Source organism: Notothenia rossii (assembly GCF_949606895.1).
Source record: "Notothenia rossii genome assembly, chromosome: 4".
Taxonomy (NCBI): Eukaryota; Metazoa; Chordata; class Actinopteri; order Perciformes; family Nototheniidae; genus Notothenia; species Notothenia rossii.
Window position 1 is genome coordinate 31496945 of NC_136902.1, and position 19012 is coordinate 31515956.

Here is a 19012-nt window from a genome sequence, read left to right on the forward strand (position 1 = left end):
TAAAGAACTATGTTCTTCTAAAACTACCTATTTAGTTAAATATGAAAGTTTACTATGTATATTTAAAGATGACATTTTCTGAGCTTTTGTTTGTTGTTGTCTATTCTCTTTAACATTTATAAAATGTTTTGTTTGCCGTAAAATATTCTTCTGAAATGTGTTTTATAAATTTGTTATCATTGTGTTTGATTTATTTTGTATCATTGTGTTTTATGCAACATATAGTGGAACCTTGGAAGCTGTCACAAAAACTAATTCTGCCACATATAACAGTAATTGTAGTGATGAATATTTTTTGTAGGCCTACTCAGAAGTTAGCATCGCAAGGGCTTTCTCCACTTCAATAATTGGGATTTTGGAATATTATAATATATATATAATATATAACTAATTTCCAGGTTTTTGTATTCATTCCAGCCCCACTTTGCTCCTCAGCGATAATGAAACCCACACTGATCAACGGTGAAAGACGGGGTCAGGCAAACAGCCATTCAGCACTACAGCAAACAAATTGCCCAGTGTGACCAATGCCCCTCCGGCAATGGTGAGCTACATCACAGCAGCATTAGCCAGCGCTGGTAATGAGCTATTACAGCAGTGACCTTCGGGACAAACTCATTACGTGGTGACAATAGACGACAGACAGAAGCTAGATTCATTATCATAATTATCAGAGCCGCCTTTATTGCAGCTTGCTGGGCTTGCTGGTAGAGGTATATACTGTGTGTGTGAGAATATAAAGCACAAGACAGATACTGTTACAAGCAGTTATAGACCGTTACAATACGGTGAAAAAGGATATCCCTGCCTTTATAGCTAGGAACAGTTTTGCTCATATGTTATGGGCTGCAATGAAAAGGTCTGTCATTTCAAATAACATTTGGACTCGATTTTGCCCTGCGGAGGAAAATGTTTTTAAGCATCACAAGTTGAAGCTCAAGCTCTAAATCTGGAGAATAGGCAAATTAAAAATCCTGTCTCGGTTTGCTCACACGAGTTTGAGGATGGACGGCCACTTCAGGGCTCTGCAGCTGTTCCATCTGTTCAGCTGAATCCATCAAACGCAGATCAATCAATCTGCTCCCTCACCGCTCCCTCTCTTGTCGACTTGCAGCGGGAAGTTTACAAACTTCTGTTTCTCGGGATGCAGGACAGAGGGAGGAGTGGATTAGCAACACTGAGCACATCAACAATGTAATACTATACTTGCTCTCCACAGCGATATGACTTGACATATTAGTACCCTGAAATAAGCGAATGCTGTTCTTTTAAAGGGTCCCTATTACGCTCATCTTCAGGTTCATATTTGTATTTTGTGCCTCCCAGTCTGTACTGATTGGTTAGCTGGCTGGCTATATTGTGATTGGTCCACCGCTTATGCCCCTTTCACACCAACGCAGTTCCCGTTCTAGCTCTGTGCTAGAGGTTTTCTTGTTCGGAATCGGTTCTTCTTTTCAGCCCCCGTTTTGTTCACACAGCCCAGAGCCTGACTGGTGCAGCCACTGCTGCATCATGACGTAACCGTTTACGTCGCTGATTTTCTCCCCAACGGCGCTCACTACAACAACAATGTGGGACTGCGTCGGGTCGATGATCGTGTTACTTTTAATCACACAAAGTCAGATTTAAATAAAATAACGACTTCTCCAAGCTTATACTTTTCTCCAGGGTGCCGTGGTTCATTGTTTATTAATGTGTTTCAGCTGCATTTACCGACTGCTGCAGTGCTGCTCGTCCACTGGAGTTTATTCTCCCGTTAACTCACAGCAGCGGCTGCTGTAAAGTATTCACTGTCCGACTGTCACACAAGCAGCTGATACATATCCCTAATTCCCCATAAGTGAATGTGTGTCAGTCTGAATTGACGCTGTTTGGCATCACAACACTGTATGAAAGTTTCTCTGGTATAAAATGGGTGATGTTAGCATAGCAACCGAAGCTAAACTGACTATCTTGACTAATTGTTGCTATCCTTTTGTGGCATAAGCCGTTTTCTACAGGCACATTTTACCGGCGTATTTTTCATTATTATTCTACTTGTGATAGTCGGACATGACAACCTGTGCAGCCCATGAATTGTTTCCATGCGTTAGCTGCTATAATACAAAACAGAGGTTTTGATAGGCTAAAACATCGAACTACCTATAATCCTCAGCTATCGTTGAAGCTCGGTGATTGGATGTTTTAGCCGCAATGCAGGTTGGGATATGGTCTTTATGCGATGTGAAATCCCCCAAAAAAAATGTTAAAAGAAAAGAATACTTTATTCCGAGTGTGCTTGCTTTTCTCTTTGGAAGTCATCACATAACGGCATTGTAATACACGGTTCGGCTGCATTAAATATTACACGTCTGCCGTAGTTCTTTATTTATAGAGCTCTGATGAGAAGACCTTTGGACAAACTGGAAGAAATGCCGCCGAAACTGAATATGTGACGTGGATCATAAATATATCAGCAATTAAACAACATCTTCAATTTCTCTTCACACAGTACGTCTCCTTGCAATATCAACACTAATTCGGCTGACTTTTATATTTGATCCAATAGGTAAATAGGCGATAGGAGACCTGCATTTTTTACTGAATGTTAGTATTGGCTGTTAATCGTTGGGTGTAGAATTGTCTAATATGATTGGAATTGCTTGGATAGTGGGCTGTGTTTGAGGATCTTTACTAAAGTCAAAGTTTGAAACAATATCTAAAATAGATATGTTTACTAGCTTAACTATTGGCCTTACAATGACAAAGGAAAAATCAGAAGAGAAAACAACGGGAAAACAGGAGGCAATAAGGGTCCAAGTGAAGGAAGTAATGAAGGAAGGGAGGGATATGCAAAAGAGGAAAAAGTGATTAAGATTAAGGAGGGTAGAGGTAATGAACAGCAGATGGATGGGAGGGAGGAAAATCAGTGAAGTCAAAAAGAAGGCAGAAATGAGGGGGAGAACCGAGGGAGGGAGGTGTGGACAGAAGATAAAGGAGGCGAAGAAGAAGTGATTAAAAAAGAGGTGATTGGTGCAGAGGAGGGAGAAATGACAGAGGAAGAGGAAGAAAGTAAGAAAGGAATAAATGGGATCAACAGTCGAGGATGGATGAAGATCAGGATGGTTGAAGAGAGCGAGGGATGCAGAGAGGGGAGCCATTCATAATTTATGATAGCCTCAGCTTTTCAAAGCAGCCCAGCGGTCCCGCTCCCTGCTTTCCCCTGACGTTTAATTTGTCTGAAAATCAGCAAGCGTGGAGTCTGATTATCGTCTCCGTCTGCCAACCCCTCTGCTTCCATCTCCCTGACACCGAGGTGAGATCACAAGCTGCTCGGTACAAACATGTCAGCCTGGAATCCTTCAGGTCAAAACAATCCTCGTGGAGGAAGCTGCATCCGTAAAGCATCTCAGTGGAAAGCTTCTCAGAGCTGCCTGAAATTAAATGCCCAAAAACAGAGCTGAGGTCTTCTATATCATCCCATTTATAAGCCCATTATATTGACAGGGAAAAGTGCAGGGTGAGCAGTAAAGTGCCCTTGTCCGCGCTCACTCAGTATAGTTTTACAGGCTTTCTGATGGGCCTATTTCTGGAAGGAATTACTACAGTAAAGTAGCCTCTCTTTCAGTGGCCAAAATGGTCTTCGAGCTGCTGGCAATGGTCTGTACACCATGCAGGACTCATGGAAAGAGTTTGGAAAAGTATATAACACGAATAGAGTTTACCTTATATTAGTTAACAATGCTTCTCCACTATAGAAAAACATTTAAACTGGGTTTAGCTCCCCTAACAATATGAGTTTAGCTAAATGAAGCTGACATTTAAGAGGTGTTACATACATACATCACTTAATATGCTGATCAATTAGCTTTTTTGTCAATGACAAAACACTACATTACATTACATTTAGCTGACGCTTTTATCCAAAGCGACTTACAGTAAGTACATTCGACCAGGAAGATACAACCTTGAAGAAAACAGAATCATATAAGCACATCAGGTTTCATAGAGCCAAACATTTCAAGTGCTACTCAACTGGCTTAAGATAAGCCAGTCCTTTATTTGTATATACACTACGGAACCAAAGAGTAATGGATCAGCATGACTTTATATGATAGAAACTGGAAACAATATTTGACAGTACTAAGACAAAAGGACAAATAGACGGGTAAATAAATAGTGAAGTGAATTTAAGACAAGTTCAATAATGTGGACTGCAGATGGAAAAGAGCAAACTGCTATAATCTGCTTTAACGCATCTGTGATTTATGTTCTTTTGTACATGCCGGACAACTCAACCAATAAACAAACAAACAATGGGACAGTCATCATTGGTGACTATGAATCTTGAACACAATTATCCCTGAAATGTAACAAGATTTAACAACAAAACTAAGGTTAACAAAGGAGCATTTAAAATCAATGTATACCAAACATTATCGTCGTCAGGATTGTTTAATTTATTATGGTTCCAGCTTTGGGACAATTGTTGCATTGTTTACCCTGCTTTCTCAGCTCCACATTTTCATCTGTCAAAAATAATGTGAAAACACAACACACAAAAAAACATTTTAGAAAACAGAGAAGCAGCCATGACTTATTTTCAGGGGTTAAATGGCTGCTTTTAACTATGAAGCAATGCATGATGAGAACTTTTCTAAATTTGATGAGTTTAATTATCTATTCAACTCAAATCAGTCCAAGTCAAAAGATTTAGCCACAAGAATCTGTGATTATAAGTTCTGAAATAAGTCTGAAATATAGGAATTTTAACATTTCTTTCTCTCTCCCGATGTTCACAGCAAATAAGATTTTTCAATGAAAAAGTAAATATTTCTTTTAAATAAAGACATTGTGCCAATTAAAAAGAAATTACTGATGCATTAAGCAATTGGTGTGCATGGAAAAATATGTATGCTCTTTGCACTGTAACTGACAGCTGGGACATAGTTTTACAAAAGGGGCAAAGGAACACAGGAAAATCATTTAGCCACTAATTTAAATTGACTTCTGAGACTAAATGTCAAATATTCCCTGAATGATCACAGGGTGCAGGCAGTGCCAAAGGCAAAGTGATAAAAATAACCAGAGTCAAAAGCGTAGGAAAGCAGATCATTGATTTCTTGAGAGAAAACAGATACAGAACCATTGGTAGACACTCCAATGCTGCCATCTAGTGCTGATACTCAATAACAGAAATGCAGTTCAGCCTGTGAAGGGACAATCACAAGTTACACGTTTATTATCTAGCACACAATCTACCTAGCTTCACTATTGTCATTTCCATCGTAATGCATGATTACAAGTTTGAACTCAGTGACATTCGCAGAAAGTCAAAGGCACGTTGGGGGTGTTGACAGGACAAATGTCTGTTATATTGCTATTTTCTATAAATGGTGAGAAACTTGACTGGCAAGGCTGACAGGAAGTAGGTCAAAGGGAAATCAAGCATTTTCTGTATTGGTACCTCTTCCAGAAGGGCTGCACATTTGATCAAAAGTGTAAACAAAATCCCAATATGATTTAAGTATTTTTAAGCAGCAGAGAAGTACCGCCCTACAAATTGTATTCTACAGACTCAAAAAAGCCTTTAGTTTGGTACAGATCCTGTTGAAAAGGAAAATCACGCAATGAGCATGTATTATGTGTTTTTTAATCATTCAATTATGATGAATCTCTTCGATATCTAATTGCCACATCAGTCAAAATAATCTTGCAGTCCCATCTTCCAGTTGGTATTTGATCTGCTCGACTTTCTTTTTTGATTTATTATAATATTGCTTTGTTGTGAAACCACCTCATTCTATTTGATTCTTTTATTCGTTTTACTATTTGGTTGATTCATAAAAAATATATATAATTTTGTTATGCTATTTATGCGAAAAATGGTGCTACGAGATTCAAATGCCTTTTTAATATTGTATTTATGCTGTATTTGTTCTCAAATGTCTTTTGCTTTTAATCTGTAAAGCACTTTGAAAGTTAAAGGCAACTAAGTGTCCCATGATCTGACTCACTAGTAGAGGTTAAGGAATCATGACATTATCTCGTATCTTTGTGATAACTATTTAATCATAATTCACATAAGGCCCCTTCTTTATAATCATAAAGTGAAAAGTATACAGTTTGTATTCTTTATATATGAACCATCAGTGTGAAGACATACTCATAATGCTGTCATCAGATCTTTTTGAAACTGGCTACTTAATAAGTTATTTTTTTCTATAGGTTGCTACCAATCATATTAGAGACATTTCGTTTTGCCTGACATTTCTGAGACAATCAGCTGGTTGAGTTTACTGATGGAAATGTATGTATGCAACTCCAAAAGAAAAGGTAAAGAAGACAAGTACTAAATACTATGATATATTCATATTATCATATATAAAAAGTGTTTTGTGTATAGTATGGTACATGTATGTAGAACCTGTTGGATATTTTTTTAAATGATCAAACCATGTATGATATAATACAGAAATATTGTTCTCTGACTTTGATTTACCCGATCACCGTTACAGAATATAGTGTATGTTGATTATTTTGAATGGATCAATGAATGGAGACTACCAAAACACAACATTTTAACAATAAAACAAAGTCACTGTCCAGGTCTTACTGCAAAGAAAATAATTTCCTGGAGCTTTTCTGGAGGATGGACTCATGAGTGTCATGCACTCACGACGGTGACTTTGTGGAAGGTTCTGGAAATGGCTTTGGGGCTGTTACTGTGTGAGAAAGTCGCCTTCAGCAGTTTAGTGCCGGGGCAAGCGGCCATGATGGTCACTGTCTTCTCTATCTTCTCGTCCTGCTTCAGGATAGCCATCCTAACAGAGAGAGAAAAAACTGTAATCTTTCCCCATTTCAACACACACAGGGACCCACTTAGAATATGATCAGAGCAGCCATGAATCAGAGATCAATTGTTGTTGTGAGATAGCCAAAAACTATTCTAATAGTTCTGTGTGTGTCGGCGATGAGTGTTGATTTATACTTCAAGTTATTCAAGATCTTTTACCATGTGGAGATTATTAAATGGGCCCTATTATGCTTTTTGAGGTTATCCCTTTCCTGTAGTGCTCTATATATAGATGTTAGTGCATGTAAATGGTCTGCAAAGGCTAAAATCCCTGTGTTCCCTCCAGAGGGAGTTTCTCTCCCACACACTCCCCCTCTGCCTGAAACTCCTCCATTGGACCCCTCTGTTTACTTACGTAACATAGTGACTGTGGGTAGTGTCTGTTCTATCCACAATCACTTTGTCACACTTGCGCTTCTATTGGCCAGCACTCCAACACATTGTACGTGAAAGGCTGAGGAGTGGGACATCTCTAGGCAGCGGACCAATCACAACAGAGCCGGCCAGCTAACCAATCAGAGCAGACTGGGCTCTGGTTTCAGACAGAGGGTGAAAAGAGGTGCTGCAGCACAGGCAGTATGAGAAAAATAAAGACTGTTTGAACCTTAAAGCATGGAGAGATGTCACAGTAGAGGCAACAATTACAAATATGAACATTTAGGGCCCCTTCAAGCGAATAAAACAAATGCTAAAGCACAATGATCCCTCTTACAATCATCCCTCTACATGACTCTGCTGAATATCTTCTCTTTTTAGCAATCTTATTCCTGTCTGGGAGGGAAACATGAGATTAAATCTTAACACTACAATGCATTAAAAACAAATAAAGACAAATGGATATTAAAATGTGTTATTGATTATACATTGCAAACACTTATAACATAATGAACTAGTGACACTGAAAGAGAACCCAGAGAAAAACAGATTGTCTAAAAAATAAAAGGTTTCATAGATCGTTATTTTCATTCTGCACAATGGGATTGCACAACTAAATGCAGTTGCAGCTTTGTCAGAAGAACATATCAAAAGAAAAGAGAACATAACCAGTGTTACATTCCTGTAAGGCATTTCTCAAATTTGCATCAGGAGGAATTTAAACATCAGAAACAAAGGTGAGAGGTAAAAGCGATCACTGCAAAATGAAATCCCTCTAATAAAGGCTAAGCAGAACATGTGGATTTCAATAATGCCCACATGCCACAGTCAGCATGGGTTGGCTTGGGTTGAGATGGTCTCCGATTCAAGCCCCCGCATGGAGCAAATAGGCTAAGAAAGTATTGTAAAACCACATTTCTTTGTTTCTGCTGTGTTCATTACCGCTGATACACATTTGAAAACGTCCCTACAGGAAGGTAACATTGCTTTTGTTCTGTTTTCTTTTGTCGTGTTTTTCTTTTATAGCACAATAATGTATGTGTAAATTGGGCCTAATGTGTATAGGTCCAGTTTGTTTTTAATGTGTGTATTTGAACATAAAGGGGCACTATTTTTCTCCTTTTCAGGTTCATATTTGTACGTCGTGCTCCATAGTGACATGTCTCCATGCTTTAATGTTCAAAATGGTCTTTATTTTTCTCATACTGTCTGTGCTGGAGCACCTCTTTTCACCCTCTGTCTGAAGCCGGCCCTCATCATTGCATTTAATTATTAAGTGTTTTTATTCTTGTATTTCTCAACAGTTATTATTTATTTTTAGCTTGTTGTAGTTTGTATGTTTTTGGCTTTTTAAGTGTTTTTAAGTAAATGTCAATTTTATAATTAGTTTCTATTGCCATAGATTATAATGCTCTTAACAAATGTAGTTTTTTTAATTAGATTTAAATCGTTAGCTGCTTTGCCAATGAAGAACATTGTACTTTGAATTTGAATAATGGTTAGAAAGTCAGGAGGGGATCATTGCATGCATATATATTATTGCATTTAACGAGGATGACAGGTCCATACTTTAGCTAAACACGTTCAGATGTTATCGTTCTGCACAAACTGATCTGACAGCATTCCTCAGACACTGACACTACAGAGCAACTCTTCATCCAGCTCACAGATAAAGGAAGGATATGTCTAACCCTCCAAGGTAACAAGGTTTCTTTCTAACGACACCTGTTCTTTGGCACAAGATGATTTATTGTGAGGCCCTTGTGTCAGACTCACCTGGATTCCTGTTTGCCTTGCAGCAGGCCAGACCCCTCTACTGTCAGCATGGCTCCATTCACACTATTGCTGCATGTGTTGGTGAAGGACACATGGGCTTTGTACTCCTTCTTCATCTGGATGCTGCCCCCTCCTTCAATCTGTGGAAGAGACACAGTAAAATGATGAGACACGAGACAACAAGCTCTGTGCAATAATTCTTTATAAATTATTCCAAAAATATTTTACAGTTTTATTTTATTTTACAGTATAGAGTGGTGCACTAATGACATATTTTTTTTAGGTCAACCTGGAAGTTAGCACATGGCTCCCTACATACAAAGCAATGACATTTTACCATTGGACTTCTGAATGTTGCAAAAAATAAACTCTTTAGCAAACGTTTATGGTACATAGATGTTTTGTTCAGCAGGATAATCTCCAAATATTATTACCACAATTACCATTTATCGGCAGGAGTAAAAAGCTAATGCTGAGCTATAAACGAACTGCATCGTCTGGGTGGTGGTGATGCGCACAACCGGGCAGACTTGTGTCATGTGATGACGTTTATAAGTTTATGTAGCAACCGCTGTTTTTATGACACATAGAAGCTCCGGATATTCACAAGTCGAGCATTTATTGACATATTTGGTCGGAGAACAAACAAATCTTGTAAGCCAGTGTTAACCACAGTCCTTATGTCAGGCATCTAACCACATTGGAACTGCAATCACAAGAAGTTCAAAGCTAATGTTATGCTGTTATAGACATTGTATTTATTGGGATAAAACCTTTGAGATGCACCATCTTGTTTTCAAGGGGGTCCCGAAAACGAGATGGTGCTATTATATTGTAACGTCCACCCGGACGTGTCGGAATGACGAGTGAAGCGTTCTCAAGTTAAACAGGTTTATTAACAACCAACGGCTCTCATCCGTCCTTTCTCACTCTCTCTCCTCTCGCGCCAACCTCTCACTCACCTGCACGCGCCCACACAGACACACACACACCACCCTCTGCTCCCCAACCCCGCCCCTACCTGCTCTCCTCACAGAAGCCTGACACAAACAGTTAACAGAACACTTGAACAATAAATGCAGATCGCTACAATATAAACAAACTACAGTCACAAGATTCACGTTACCACCGCTACGCTAACAGCGGCTAATGTTAGCCGTGATGATGTTTAGTCGTCTCATTTATTCACTTGTTAGCAACCGCTGTTTTCTATGATATTGACTAACTTTGGAAATTGATTCAAAAAACAGTTGACTTTGAGACGAGGGAACCAAAAAAATGCTGACTCATTTCCAGGTTTAGGACTCATTCCTGCTCCATTCTAATTATTATACAGTAGAGTGTTAAAATGTAAACTCTGTTTTATCTTATTCTATATTATATGTAGGCTATATATTGTTGTTCCTGCAACTTACTTGCACCAATTTTTCTATTGCATTATTTTATGTATTTTTCGACCTATAAAGCCTTTTAATGGAATTTTTTGTCAAATGTAGTGGTACCAAACTGTGGAAGGGTAAAAAAAAGCTCCTACAAGACCATTTATCCACCTTTTTGTAACTGCTTTTCCCTATGTTTTTAAAATCTCTGCATTCTTGTTGTATTACTATATTGTTTTGTTGCACTGAGTGACCTTTAGCATTACTATTGATTAGGAGTCAATGCAGGAGTACAAATCAAAAACAGCAACATAAGCATACCACATACACAAATACTTAAACACTTCAAAATAACATTTCCTTCTTTTTTTATTATTATTTTTGCTTTATCATGTTTTGTTCTGTAAGTTTGTCATCACTTTGAATCCATATGTTCTTATTTATATTTATCTTGTATTCTCTATAACATTTTGAATTCCGCTCCCGCCCCACCTCAGCAGAGAGCTTCGGAGTGGGGTGCGCCGTCCTCCCGGAGCTGACTGGCCGTGGGAGGAAGTGTCCCGGTGGGCAGAGGCGCGGGAAGGTATTTTGAGTGGGGGTGCGGAGGTGCTGGACTCCAGTGAACAGTATTACGGGCACCATAGAGCACGCACAAAAAAAACTCCCCCACGCAAACACACAGTAAACCCGCGACTGTTACAATGAAGGCTCGATAATCAGCTCTCGGCATATAGGCAGGGGTAAAGTGCTATTTTTTACGAGTGGGGAGCGGACCTCACCTCCTCTAGGGGGGTCCGGGGGGATGCTCCCCCGGGAAGATTTTTTTTAAATATTGAAGTTAAAAGCATCAATCTGGTGCACTTTGAGAGCAACATTAAGAGATCTATGGATACATCTCTCAACACCCAGATGAAACACAACTGTAAGCAGATGTTCTTTTTCTTTATGGATATTTTACAAATCACTCCCCTTTCAAACTGTATTCTTGTTTTACTGCCATATAGTATTTCATAACTGTTTTTCCTTTATTCTCTTATTTTTTTTATAACTATAATGATCATGTGAGGGTGTGCCGCGGAAATAATCTTTTGAATATTTTTTGACCAAACCGTTTGAGACCCACTGAGATAACTTAGACTAAAGTTAACTATCTAAACACTCAGAGTCCTTTAGCTCACCTGAGCCTCTCAGTCTGAGAGGAGAGCTCTCCTCCAGCTTGTTGTGGAACAAACAGCTCCGTATGTCCGTTAGTGCAGCTAGCTAACCAGATGCTAACAACACGATCCCTGCTGCTGGCACCGGTCCCTCTCTCTCTCCCCCTCACTCACACACACTAAATGCGCTATTTCCGGACACACACAGAGCCGCGAGCTTGAATGACACAAGCACACTTTTATTTCCATGCAACTCTCTGATTGGTCTGGTGTCTTGCCTCTGTTGCATTCACTGAACACGGGAAATTACAGTCCTGCCGTCCTTTCTAGTGTCTTGATGAGGTTCACGTAAAGCACGGTTAATGTATTATATTATTGAGGTAGAATTGTCCGGGGCTACAGAAAAAACATTTGGGGCAGGCCGAAATATTATTTTACCAACAATGTGGAATTTATTGGCTACATATTACACAGATTATGCACAGCGGGAGCAGCAATAACCGTCAAATAATAATTCAGACAGGGGAGCTCCGCACCCCCTGCCTGCCGCTAGGGGGTGCTGCAGCGCCCTCAGCACCCCCCTTCCCGCGCCCATGCCGGTGGGACTCTTTAATGCAAGTAATGTGAGGCATACTTTCAATAAAAAGATGATTGCATTTATCCCAGTCTAAATGTAATTTATTTCAACAATTCCACACTTCCACATAATGTTAACTCTAGGCTACTGATTCCCCACTCGCTGCCCCAGTTGTAACTCCAGTAAAGGAAGCAGCTAGTGGGCATGCGCAGGCGAGGGTAATAAACCGCAGGAAGTGCTATCAGAGCGCTCTGCGGGTACAGGGGCATTATGGCCGGTGTGTGATTGTCAGTAGGCACACGGCACTTAGCGTAAAAACTCCGGGTAATGCATTTTTCCGTTTAAGGCAGGGGTCGGCAACCCCTGGTGCGCGTGCCAGCATTGGCACGCGGCACCGTAACCAGTGGCACACTAGGAATAAGTGGAATAAGTGTGCAAAATATTGAAATTGTATTTTCGGATCCTGAACGAGACCGCCGCCAGAGCGCGTCTCCCCGTTACCTGCAGAAGGAAGCCATGCACGTAACGCAGCCCCGCTCTCTTTAACTCCAGGCGACTTTCTGCCGCTTTCCTCCGTGGTGCAGTGCTGATCGTTTCCCCACGGAGGAAAGCACTTCACTAATTGCAGTACCCATACGGAGCTGTACAAATGCCGCAGTTTTTGCGTGGCTGTGTATTTAGTGGAAAGCCCAGTGGTGATCTGCTCCTCTCTCATCGAAATAATATTCTACACAGGGGCGGACTGGCCATCTGTGTGTTGAACTTTCCTGTCGGCTTCCAGACCGTAGTCGAGGAGGGCAGAAGCAACAAGCTTCAGGTTCAATAACCAACTTTAGCTTAAATGACTGGAGAGAGGCGAGCTCTTCTTGGGAGGCCGTTGCATTTATTTAGCTGTTCTTCTGTTTGACAAAATACATCACAGACCTGTTTTTCCGCTTCCTCGTTTCACTTCCAGAAACATACACACGTTCCCTACCTGTCGTTCTACCATCGAGACGGGTCTGGGTGCAGACCGCAGGCAGGGGGCGGATCCTATAGGGGGCGTTTCCTATAGGGGGCGTTTCCTATAGGGGGCGTTTCCTATAAGGGGAGGATCCTATGAATAATGACACTCAGCAGAAATACATACTGTAGGTGGCAGTAATGCAACTTAAGGGATTCCAGCTGCTTTTACAAATCCTCGCCGAAGAAGTCATTCGTTCTTTCGAGATGGCCGAACAACACTTTGAAACAGCGGTAATAGTATTTTCCAGAGATGTTAGGGCCGGGACTTTAACGCGTTAATTAAGATTAATTAATTACACAAAAATTAACGCGTTCAAAAAATTAACGCATTTTAATCGCACTTATTTTTGCACCGCGGAACGTTTCTCACTGGATGAGTTTCAGGGGTACCGATTATACTGGAGCACCAACGAACGTTCATGACTTCAGACAAAAACAACCACAGTGAACAATAGTCAAACATGAACGAAGAAGCTGATGAGACCGCTTTGGTTGGCCCCGTGGATGGGACATTTTGTTTTAAAAAACGGACGGATGGAAGCGTCAATAAGAGCACGGTTGTTTGCAAATTACGCAAAAAGGAATTCGCATATCACCGCAGCACAACAAGCCTCAAGTATCACCTCAATGCAAAACATATAGCAGCTAGCGTGGAAGCTATTGTGGACGTTAGCCGGACTCGGAGTACAAGGACCCACACCCAATTCGCGTTGATCAAACAGTGGCCTATGCAACAGAGAGATTTTATTTGTCATTAGGATATTGGAAGAATAGGAGGGATTGAGGTCAATCACTGGCACTTTTTAATTTTATTTTAAATGGTACACTTTATGTTGAACTATTTATTACGTTGTTGGTGCAACTGGCACTTTATGTTGAACTGTTTATTGTTTTGGCCAAGGTTATTGAGAGAGTTGGACTGAAATTGATTAGATTTTTTAAATCAACTGTTGGTAAATCAACAAAGTCTGTTATGGCCTCTGAAGCAACAGAGAGATGTTTTCTAATAGTCAGGGTTTCTAATGTTCTGAATGTACTTGAAAGTATTGTGTTTTACTTAAAAAACAAAGTGTTATAGTTTACAGAATCTCTACCTACCTATAGGCTACCTGAATCTCTGAAATGTACTATATTCCTAAATATGCTATTGCTACACTTTATGGCAAAAATTGCACTTTTCTGTTGGTCTTGGTTAAGTACCACCTTGAAAAAAATAAACAATGTTTTGTTGCTTAAGCTTATGTATTCAGTCATTCAATGGTATACTAAAATCCATGTGAAAAAAATTGCTTCTCACTGTTCTCAAGTCAAATATTTATATGTGATTAAAAATGTGATTAATTTCGACTAATTAATTACAAAGCCTCTAATTAATTAGATTAATTTTTTTAATCGAGTCCCGGCCCTAATTTATTGTAATGTCATTTTTCTTAACACACAATTGTCTCGTTATCAAAGTACAACATCGACTGTCCAACCTCGTTAAGCGTTAATAAAGTAAATAGTTATATGTGGTCAAAATGTTTGTGGTATTAAATGCTAACTTAGCATGATGCTATAAACACGTGGCCTACTCTACTGTTGTAATAACGTTAAGCTTAGATAGGTCAATAGATTATCAGGCTCGGTAACAATACTGATTTGTGTTACCAAAGCTGATCATCTAATTGACCTGAGGTTAGCGTATATGCTGTGATGCTAACCAGCACTTAGCATGATGCTAGTGTACTGTTGTGTACTGTTGTATTATCTTGGAAATATAAGTAGGCCTGCCCTACATACTGTAACTTAATCAAATAATATGGTATGGATTCGGATAGACAACATGGCTAGCTTGGTTGGTTGAATTGAGTAATAAGATGTGCGGTACTGATTAAGGTTGTAACTGTAACAGTTTGTAACTACTGGTTGTAATGAACCAGAAGAGAGACGGACGCATCCTTTCAGTAAATGTCGGCTGCTAATCAATATGTAAAAATAACACTTCGGATTTGTTTTCTATAATTATGTAACATTAGTTATAGCATCATCAGAAATGTGGTAAAGTAATATGATTAGAGAAGAGTCACTGGTCATCTAACACATGCTTAATAGCTCACCTAACACTATTAAAGACAGGTTAAAGAATGTAACATAATAAAAACTACCTAATATCGATAAACAAAAACACTAGTTATATTATACAAATGATGTGACCCTTAGAGCTGCATAAACTAATAAGCAATCCAATTGAAATATAAATATCAAAGCTCATTCAAAAACTTTCCTGTCATTTATGTGATATGAATGGTTACTGTTGAAAGTGCAAATAAAAACAGTTTGAATAGTAAACAATTCCTCATTTTCTTCCAGATTCACCCAACTGTTTACAAGGGGGATGCCCCTCTAACACCCCTTTGTGAAGGCCCTAATACATACAAGTTCACATTCTGCAGCAAGGTGGGGGACTATGGCCATATTGTGGCACATCTGCAGACCCATAGAAGAATGGCTGTTAAACATGGAGGTATTTCTTAATCTAAATAAATGTTGCAGATCTTCCAAAATGTACAAATAGTTGACTAATTTTAGTTAGTCTAACCAATTAACTATTACTAACTAATATTATTCTAACGTGAATTTGAATACAGTTTACATTTTTATATTGCCTTAAGAATGAAGTCATTCGTAAACTGGATTTCTCTTTGTAGGATTCACAATGTACAGGTGTACAGGCCTGGTGTGTGTTGCAAAACCTCGCATTTCCACTGCTGCTACTGTGGGGAGATCAGAACCCAGCCCACTATTCTGAAACATGTTCAGAAGTGCGCAGGGGCAGCCTGCAGCATTGGATCGCTTTGCCAGAGTAAGTGATGTACATGAACACACCAGAAGCAGTGGTCATAACCTTATTCCCCCTAAAGACAACTTAAACAAAACATGGGAAAAATGTATTATACAACTATACTGCTATAATGTAATCTATCCACTGTCTCCCCACCAGCCTCCACGGTGGCCTCGTCAGCCTACCCTGTCACCTCTGCAGCCTCCCAAATTGCCACAGCATCTGTAGCCTCCACTCCACTCCAAGCCATCAGTCGCAGCAAAGTAGTCCAGTCAAGGGCCAAAAGGACAACATGCCCTTTGTGTAAAACTGAACTGTATATGAAAAACTTCAAGACCCACATGGATCGACGTCACTCATCATCTGTTCCTGATATTACTTCTAGTCACCATCTTCCATCCCAATGCTTAGACCTCAAAAAGGGCATTTTTGATGTTGGAAGAACATTTTCTTGAAAATTGCATGCAGGCATCAGAATTTTCCAGAAGAAGTAAATTATTAGGGTTTCAGTGTATTCATGTTAGGTCTCTGATATACTGTCCTACTTCATCCAAACCAGACGTCACACTGAAGGAGGAAGTTCTGTCAGATATGGTTGGGAAGAAATGGATTTCTGACAACACAAAAAGAATGTGTCTAGTCAGAAAGAAGAAAGCTGAGTCTGAAAACAGCCCACTGAGTAAAGAGGTGACATTTTGCAGTGGCGCATCAAGAGTTTATGTGTCAGTACTTGAAACATGCACCTCATATTATTCGCGGTTAGGGAGAGTGTCTGTATGTTATGACATAAAAAGAAATACTTGGCAGCGTCCATGCTCAAAGCCAAAGAATTCCTGTGCTCATAAGTCCATTGCAAAATGGCACTTGAATCAGACCCGACCTGAACTCTTCCTAAAGGTCCGAAGTACAGACAGTGATGTGTTTGAGACCTTTGTTGAATCTGATCCTGAAGGCCACAGTACTGAGGACATTCTCTATCCACCTGAGGGAGCCGCTTTGACATCACTTGTTCTTTACTTGTTGGACCACAAGAAATTGCCAGCTGTTCTGTCAACGGATGCGTGTTCGCCGCAGAACATGGCGACACTGCCAAAGCGCCTCATACCTCTTGAGAACTTTTGCACTGTTTGCCCAGGAAAAATTCCTCTGTTGGATCCTATGCCGGTAACTCATAAAGCCAACATAGTGACATTCACTGGCATAGTAAATGGTATGTTTAGTTTATGAATATATTAGTTCACATGTGGGGACTCGCTTCCCTCATGGGGACAAATTGGGGTCCCGTTCCAGATCTCCAGCTGCAGAGAGTGCCGCAACCTGTACAAGGACTCGGAAGGCTACAGGGGACATGGGCGCAGAGGACAACTCTTGGGAATGTACCCAGAAGATGATCTGGCAGGATTCTGCAGCATTGACTGTTTTTATTATGCTGGAGGCACCTTCCATGAAAATGGCTGATGGGGTTAGGCTTCCATTAGGCAAACATCTCTTGTTCTATTGTCTCTCAATAAAATGTTTATGTTCAATAAAATGTTTATGTTTAATGAAGACTTTCCTCTTTGTTTGTACTGTGTATATTTTCCTTTGTAAAATGTATTGGTATATGCTATACATTTCATGTTTAGTATTTGATGTGTATTGTAATGTTTCAAAAATAACAAATACGTTAATTTAATTAATCTTACCACCAGTCATAACATGAACAAATGAATGATACACATCACGACAGTAACTTCAACTTCAGTATTTTAGGTGTACAGAAACCTCTACTCATGTTGTTAAATGATATACAGCAATATCTTCCATAAAATGTAGTTGATTGATTTGAATAATAATTACTACCACTGCACAAACAGTAAAAAATGATATGCCTACAATTTACGAGTTTAATATATCCTATGTTATGATAAACTATCAAATTGACTCTGTATTCATTATGATCTGTCAATAGGTCAATTAATTTGTCTTCTCTGTGGGTTGTATACTGTTCATTCTTTATGGAAATTAATTATAATTATTATTTTTCAAAGTTCGTTTATGATTCATAAGGATTAAAATAAATGAGAAACAGAGCGTTATATACCTATAAGAAATACGTGGGGGGCGGGGCTCATAACCCTTTAGGTACCGCCCCCTATAGGATCCACCCCCTATAGGAAACGCCCCCTATAGGATCCGCCCCCTTGCTGTGGTCTGCAAACCAACTCTATTGCTACCATCCACAAACACACATGCACAAGCCACACCCCTCTTTCTCTCTCTCTCTCTTAAAGGGACAGAGATCTCATCTAACTCTGCATGACCCTAATATCTTAACATGTGTGCTCTGGAGAATCACAGAACGGACGATCGTCCTTATTATTATGCCGTTTAAACCAATTATTTATTATGTGTTTGTTAAATTCGGCATCATGTAAGTTGCGCTGACAGGTCCACACACTGCTTCTAGCGAGGCTCCCCCGCCCACCTGCTGATAGTTCACGAGCGTCAAGCTCTTTAACCCCCCCCCCCGTTGATAATTCTCGATCGTTGGCACCTATGGTTGGCACGCTGATAACAATTATTTGTTTAAATAGCACTTCATATGAAAAATGTTGCCCACCCCTGGTTTAAGGGAAACGAGAGCGCGTTCAGGGACCTCAGTAGAAAAATCGGAGGGCCTTTCTGTGTCAGCCCCCCATGGGCAGAACTTCCCTTCATGGGGTGTTTTGCGGCGGAGTGGGCCACCAGGGAGTATCACAGCTTCTTAGCTATGGCCCCCCAGCTGGTTGCTCATCCCACAACACAATGTTATGCGGAATGGAAGCACAGCTATTAACAGACTGGATGGACAGGACGCTGTAACTGGGTTATACACTTCAGTTTTGCGGCATCCCTCCTCTGTTCAAAGGTGTAAGAGTGACAAATCTACCATCCCAGGAGGTTTTCTTTCTGCAGAGATTCAGACCCTGTTACAAAAACGAGTGGTGTCTGTTGTGCACCCCCAGCACAGGGAGAGGGGTCTTTATTCTATGTACTTCCTGGTTCCCAAGAAAACAGGAGAATTCAGACCAATCCTAGATCTCCGCAGCCTAAATCGGAACATCG

General features: G+C 40.0%; 1 protein-coding gene across 1 annotated transcript in view; it reads right to left on the minus strand.

Moving 5' to 3' along the window:
- Nucleotides 1–4152: 4152 nt before the first annotated feature.
- LOC307036707 (protein-glutamine gamma-glutamyltransferase 5-like) overlaps nt 4153–19012 on the minus strand; it is a 69377-nt gene continuing 54517 nt past the window's right edge. The window contains exons 15-16 of the mRNA XM_079677251.1: nt 8987–9126; nt 4153–6803 (exon numbers count right to left, since the gene is read on the minus strand). Of these exons, the coding sequence (XP_079533377.1) occupies nt 6647–6803; nt 8987–9126 (297 nt within the window). The 3' untranslated portion in view covers nt 4153–6646. The remainder of the gene's footprint in view (nt 6804–8986; nt 9127–19012) is intronic.